This window comes from Hippocampus comes, unplaced genomic scaffold (genome assembly GCF_001891065.2).
Source record: "Hippocampus comes isolate QL1 unplaced genomic scaffold, H_comes_QL1_v1.1 scaffold261, whole genome shotgun sequence".
Taxonomy (NCBI): domain Eukaryota; kingdom Metazoa; phylum Chordata; class Actinopteri; order Syngnathiformes; family Syngnathidae; genus Hippocampus; species Hippocampus comes.
The window spans coordinates 4107417-4114738 of NW_017805824.1; the positions used below are offsets into that span (position 1 = coordinate 4107417).

General features: G+C 41.3%; 1 protein-coding gene across 5 annotated transcripts in view; it reads left to right on the forward strand.

Annotated features, from left to right (window-relative positions):
* Nucleotides 1-7322, forward strand: part of dmxl2 (Dmx-like 2) — a 37303-nt gene that overhangs the window by 29148 nt on the left and 833 nt on the right. For 4 of the 5 annotated variants that reach the window (XM_019886477.1, XM_019886479.1, XM_019886481.1 and 1 more), the window contains 9 exons: nucleotides 596-682; nucleotides 1191-1312; nucleotides 1416-1554; nucleotides 3272-3332; nucleotides 4627-4754; nucleotides 4839-4916; nucleotides 5550-5641; nucleotides 5725-5777; nucleotides 5870-6087. In XM_019886477.1, coding sequence (XP_019742036.1) covers nucleotides 596-682; nucleotides 1191-1312; nucleotides 1416-1554; nucleotides 3272-3332; nucleotides 4627-4754; nucleotides 4839-4916; nucleotides 5550-5641; nucleotides 5725-5777; nucleotides 5870-6087 — 978 coding nt within the window. Of the gene's footprint in view, nucleotides 1-81; nucleotides 574-595; nucleotides 683-1190; nucleotides 1313-1415; nucleotides 1555-3271; nucleotides 3333-4626; nucleotides 4755-4838; nucleotides 4917-5549; nucleotides 5642-5724; nucleotides 5778-5869; nucleotides 6088-7322 lie in introns of those variants that run through there. The other variant, XM_019886482.1, reaches the window with a different exon arrangement.

A 7322-nucleotide genomic window follows, 5' to 3' on the forward strand; every position in this document is an offset into this window, starting at 1 on the left:
TTTAAAGGGGAAAATTAGGGGGGGGGGGGGGGATATATAAAAACCCAGATATGCACATTATGGTTCATGTCTCCTCTCCAGCTTGGCTTGATGATGACTGCTGCCACAGTTATTCCAGCATACAGTCTAGTCTAGGCTAATCTTTTTCCCCGACAGGGATGTGTATGCTTTCCACTGTCATAACCTCCCATCCAATCCCTACCAATAACAGATAGATGTCCCTTATGTTTTACACTCGTTTGGGTTTAACAGCATTGAAGCTTCCTTCTAACCCACCTGGCACACAAAGTATATTTACTAACTTGCATGCTCACTGTCTGGGCTGTGATTGATTTGACAGTGACAGTCAATTCTCAATCTATCCGTCCACCTCTGATACGTCTGTCAGATTTTTCTTAAACTCCTCGTTTCTTGTGAACTCAACTCTTCTAATGCTGCCTTCACCTAATGTACAGTGGTTATAAATTACTCCAGTTGCTGAAACGGTGTGGGGTTTCTCCATCTTTCTTACTTACTTAACTAACCGTTTGTGTTAAAAGGCCTCTAAATGTCTACTGTTGAACCTTATTTTTGTCTGCTCTCTTGATGTATCCAGGTAGAGGCAGATCTGGGCTATCCAGGAGGCAAAGCAAAAATCATTCACAAGGAGTCTGACATAATTATGGCATTTGCACTCAACAAGGTAAAATGTGTGATCCTGGGTGAATTTTGGTTCTCCTTAGTTTATAGTGGGAAAATATGCCATCAAGGCTCCACCGATCCGACTTCATCAAGCCCATTTGTTTGGATATCACTGTGAATTATTAGGGTTCTTGAAAATAGAGATAAGTGGGAAGTAATGTGCTGTATTGGTTTTGGCTACATTAGTTTACAGTCGCCAGTTTTGAGCATGAGGTGAAACGGAACATAAACAATAAACAGTACCTGGCAATGGTCCAATGTCATCATCTATAAATTCTTTGACATACAAAAAGAATAACACCTGAAAATGTAAGATCTGATTCAAGAAAGCCTGAAAAAAACATCAACACACACCATTGAAACTCTTGAATAAAGTGGCTCCAAGTAGAGTACTTGTAATAATTGGTGCTTCTGCTTTTGGCAATGTTTCTTGGAAATGAGAGAAAAACCTTAATTGTATGGTTCCCTCCATCCTTGTCTCTCTCCAACCTGCTCACATGCTTTGCCAGGCAAACTCAAATGAAATAGTGCTGGCCTCCACCCATGATGTCCAGGAAGTGGATGTGTCAACACTGGTGGCTGTTCAACCCTACACGTGGATCGGAGAGGACTTTGATAAGGAGTCACGCAGGTCTGATCTCTCCTGATGTTTTCATAAAACTATTTAGATGAATGCTTTTTGCAGTAACGACTTGGTCATGTTACAATTGTAAAAGTATGCAATGTTTCGACAGCTCTGATGACATCGACTACAAATCATCTCACACCAACATTGCCCAGGCCAGCTCTGGTCCCTTTGCGCCACCGCAGATCCCTGTCTCGGCATCCATGCCGTGGCTGGGCAGTGGGCAGACCAGCATGGGAGCCAGCGTGGTAAAGGCTCCTGCACGCATACTCATATACACACAACCATTCTTTTTTTTTTTTTTTTAATGCCGTTTATAAATCCCAACCTCGTTTGCACTCACATTCACATCTATGGATAAGTAAGAATGATCCTCTTACACATATTTTTGGACTGCGCAAGGTGGTTGGCTTACATGTAGGCACGCCACAGAGAACAGTGTGGTTGTGACAGCTGCGCACAGGGCAGGCGATTAAAACCCAGAATGGTATGTACAGGGAGTTCTCAATCATTGCCACCAGGGGGAATCTGAGTTTACCTCTGCGGCAAGAGACAACACAGACCCTTGTGCTTTCCATTAAGTATGTCACTGAATGGATTTACACCACACATAAAGATGGTTGGGGAGAGCCAAGCATTTATTCGATATCCTTGACATCCATCCTAAGGTCAATTCAATGCAATAGTAGATTTTTTTCCCCCTCTACTGTATTACGTCTATTTCACACTAATAGGACAACTACATGTACTGCACGAGTGAGTCTAAACTGTGCACTAGTTGACATCTGTACACCACAACTACTTCTAGTTCAACACTAGATGTTAATTACTAGAATTTTAAGTCACTAGTTGTGCAACAATTTTCAACTAATGCTTATATTTCTATAACTAGCAACATGCCAAAATCCCACTTCTGATGACAAGCTTACTGGTACATGAACCTTAAGCTTGGTGTTGAATAACTGCTTTTTCCATGTACAAGTACGCTCTTTATCTTCACTAGCAGGACCGCTGGCATACGAGCAGAACAACTACATGTTACTAGAGAGGTAAAATTGAGCACAGGATGTCAAAACATGAATAATAATAGAATAAATGAATAAGTAATGCCCTTTGAGCATTTATTTAATATTGTCATATCTGTCTTAAAGTCCATTGTACTGCAACAGTACAAGAACAACTGTGTATTACTAGAAACATTTGTCTACTGCTGTATGATATTTCTACAGACTCCCTAGGACACCTTTGACATGCTAGTAGGACACCACATGTTCATAGTACAGCAAAACTATGTGTCAGCATTTTGCTACTCGTAGGTCCTAGAGGCTGCTAGTGCATGACACATGCCTTTTATGCTTAGTAGTATTACTAGTGCAGCACAGCAGTTTACTAGTAAGTTTAAATGAATACTAGTAGGCCAAAAATGACAGAAGTAGTGGAAAAAATGTTACAAATAAGACAAGTCATTAAAATAGTGGGCCCTCGTCATTCTCCCAATGGCCAGAATTATCAGAATGGAACTTAATATTGAAATCAGGGATATTGAATCACTGCTTAAAACAGCTTTCCATAGATGGCGTCAACTTCAGAGGAATATAGTTCCACTCCTCTATGGCGAGTGTACTGTTTCTGAGAAGTTTGTATTTTTAATGGTTATCAATGTGGAGGAAAACTCAGCTGTGCCGCCTAAACAGCTGGCCTGCTGAGTCTGTGGAGGCTGATATAGGCATCGAGTGTGTTTGCATGGCTGAGATGGACACGGATAGCGGCCACTCTCACAGCCGTGTACCCAAGGTGCAGCTTTGCGTCACGCTTACATGCGGCCCGGGTTCTCCCTGTTCCCACCGTGTTGATAAACGTGTGCTCTATGATGCAGATTGCAAAAAAAAAAAAAAAAAAAGCTCGTAAGCTGCGGGTTTCAACCTGTCTGTCATTCTGCATTGATTTGTCAACCACCTTTTCCAGATCATGAAGCGGAATCTTAATAATGTCAAGAGAATGACGTCCCACCCCATATATCAGTATTGTAAGTATCTTTTTCACTGTGCTGTCACAATGCTTTCGTAGCTTAAACAATAGAAATACAATTCCACACAATTGCCAGCACCTGCTTGGTTCAGAATCACGATGGCCCCTGTCTGTCATTCTGCATTGATTTGTCAACCACCTTTTCCAGATCATGAAGCGGAATCTTAATAATGTCAAGAGAATGACGTCCCACCCCATATATCAGTATTGTAAGTATCTTTTTCACTGTGCTGTCACAATGCTTTCGTAGCTTAAACAATAGAAATACAATTCCACACAATTGCCAGCACCTGCTTGGTTCAGAATCACGATGGCCCCTCTACCTCCGCATTGTCATCTCAATCAACCACAACATAGGCTGTTAGAATTGGACATACCGGTACTGTAGGATAAAAACAGTTAACAGCTTGGCCTTGGTGGAGATCTGCTCTCGACTGAATGAGATTCGAGTGATACGCTATGGAACTGATCAAATCGAATGATGCCTAAGACCTGTGTACAGTATTGGAAGTGAAGTCATATAAACGTCACACGTGGTTCTGTTGCAACATGCTGTGGATGTCCTCTCCTCAAAATGTGTTATTTAAAATAAATGTTTTATTTTTGTGACAGGCAAGTTCATTCATGTAATTGGAAATGTGTCTATTTTCTACGAATTACTGTACTGTTTCCCCCTACGATTTGCAAGGGATAGAAAGCAAGCCCTGCCGTGAATGGCAAAAACGTTGCCTATAAATCCCACAAGATTGCGGAATAGCACAAGATTAGTCAAAAGGAATCTCTTCAATTCCTTTTCATAAAGTTCCTTGGGACCTCGGTGCCACAAGATGGTGCCAAAGCAAAGCCTAAGCATTTTTTTTTTTTTTGCATTTGGCACAAACACAACAAATCAAAAAAAAAACACCTTACCTATATTCAAGCATGGTGGTTCCAGCATCAGACTTTGGGGCTGTTTTTCTTCAGCTAGAACTGGAACCTTAGAGAAGGTAGAGGAAATTATGAGCAGTTCACAATAGCAGTCAAAGTGTAACTAACCTTCAGGCTTCTGTTGAAAAGGGAAGTCAGTCATGTAAAGCCGACAAGAACAGATTAAATGTATTGGCACTTTTTTTGATGTAGTTGTGCAGCTTATAGGTCATTGCTGGAAAAACAATTTTAAAAGCATGTGTCTTGGTCTATCCCCCCGCCCCCAAAAACCCGAGAAATGAACAGGTGTGTCAAATATTCAGGCATTCCAAAAGTACTTGACATTGATTCAACAAGCCATATGCATGTGTTTGTGTTTGTCTCAGACATGACGGGAGCCCAGGATGGCAGTGTGAGAATGTTTGAATGGAACAGACCACAGCAGCTCATCTGCTTCAGACAAGCAGGCAACGCTCGTGTCACTCGACTCTATTTCAACTCCCAGGGCAACAAGGTACACGCAACCCGCATGCACATTCACACGCGACGTCATTCCCTTTGTTTTGTCTGTCTGCTGAGGTTGCTCTGATTGCTCTAGTGCGGAGTCGCTGATGGAGAGGGATTTCTCAGTCTCTGGCAAGTCAACCAGACGTCCTCCAACCCCAAACCTTACCTGGTGAGTTCACCTCCCATCTGCCCAATTGCTTTTTAACCCTTGAGGCTTTGTGCTGGCCATTTCTATCCACCACACTTCCTGTTTTAATTTTTCTTTTTTTCTTTTTTTCTTTTTTTTTTGTGGGAGGGAGGAACCATCGTAGTTTGTTAATGTACTGTAAATGTAAGGACATTTCCCAAAGTTATGTGTTTTTGTTGAATTCAACATTTCCAGCTTCAGCACTTCAAATATAACATACTGATTAAATATGATAAATCGTACCCTTTGGCTCTGTTGTTGCCACTTTTGGCCAATTAAAGACCATGCAAACAATATATATGTTTTAAATTCCTTGTTGTTTGTTGGATGGAGTTGTACAATTTGGGTAAAATGTATATAAAGTATATAAATAAATATCAATATAAAATATAAATATAAGCATATTAAAAAATGGGTGAGTGGGGGTGAGTCAATATATTGCTTGTAGTTAACAGACTTTTTACAGCCAATAGAGGAGGCATCTTCCACTTAACTTAAAACAACATTTTTCTCTATGGCCAAAACTGCTCGCAAACATAATGAAAAGGCCGTAAAATCGAAGAAGGCCTGATAGATTTTTGAACAACATCCTACTTTGTCTGATCTCACCGGCAGAGTTGGCAGTGCCACACAAAGACCTGTGGCGATTTTGCCTTCATCACATCTTCGAGCCTCATCGCCACAGCCGGACAGTCCAATGATAACAGGTGAGCATCGAGTCTTGGTCTCAACAGCACCGCTCTTTCCCTTTTTGGTACACTGTGGCACAACTGATCTTGGGTTTCCACAGAAATGTTTGCCTGTGGGACACTCTGATTTCACCCAGCAATACCATGGTCCACGGTAAGAAAGCCAAGCATCATTCCCCTCGCATTCCCCCATCTGTTAAATGCTCCTCTGACGACGTCGATATTTGGTCCTTTACGTCCCTTTAGCATTCCCATGTCATGAGAATGGGGCCACTGTGCTGCAGTACGCTCCTAAACAGCAGCTGCTGATCACCGGAGGCAGAAAGGGCTTCGTGTGTGTGTTTGACATTCGCCAGAGACAGCTGCTCCACACTTTTCAAGCCCACGACTCCGCCATCAAGGCGCTGGCCCTGGACGCCTTCGAGGACTTCTTTGTCACCGGCTCCGCAGAGGGCAATATGAAGGTGAGACACCAACGCTCTTCTCCAAAAACACAGATATCCCACACATAATACAATGGATAATGACCACACTAAGCATTTTATCTGGAAGCTGCTAGTTGCGGAAGCTGCATTTGGTACCGGTCCTTCAATGTGGCCTTACCTAACTTAATCCACCATCATCTAGCAATTATAGAAGAGAAACGCAATGTAACGGCACACAGCTTTGCCATGTACATCATTTGGAAGAGTGCAGAATCAGTAATTATATCACAGCATGACAATAAACAAACAAAAATGACATGCTGATTTCAAAATGGAGTGTTTGCAGATCACTCTGGATATACTCTGCTCGTCGAAGTTGGCTGTAACAGGTGGTGATCCAATTAAACAATCGGCTTGCTAGCCTTAGAAATCTTATTGGTATAAGTTTATATATTTGAGAACTATTCATTCTGAAGGCCTTGGGCAAATTAGAGTGTAAAACACATAAGGGACACAATGAGAGAAATTCAATGAAATGAATAATAGACTTTGGGGAATAAATTAATACAATTTCCTGGAATAAATCCACCCACTCAATTGAAAAGAGAAATACTGTCTGCCAAACATCTATATACCGCAAATAACAGAAATCCACAAATGTCATCCTACAGCAAGGCTTGAAAAAACATAAATCAGCACATTTATAAATGCTGGACCACGAATATACGGTAGATGTTCACAGTACAGTGCCATTTTTCTTTAGAAATAACATGGGGTTTGGGGGGTGGGCGTAACACATGATTTGCATCTCAATTCTTTTCAATGAGGAAAATTGCTATCCTAATTGTATGGACTGTTGTGAAAAAGGTCCTTGAGTAATTTGAGTACCTTGGTTCAAAAAAATGCTTGAGGTATTTTTTTTTTGTGTCTTCAGACTTGATAAGTCGTTTTCCAGACTTTTTTTGGGGGGGGGGGGTGTCATTTATTGCGCTCTCAAACTCTTGCTTCGGATGTCAGCAATACAACGTTGTCCCGAATTAATGTTCAATCACTGAATTGCAGAATCGCTCCTCTGCTTCTGATGTCACTTGTCTCATAGACCAAAATTTATGTGGAGAGTTGTATCTAAATTCCCACTGATGTTTCTAGAGCGGCAAATAGTGTACTGCTATGCACCATTTAAATTGAAGTATGAAATGTTGATTTTCAAAGCATCAAAACCAGTTGGCCCTTTATTACTCAGTGGGGGGGACCAATATATATATATATATATA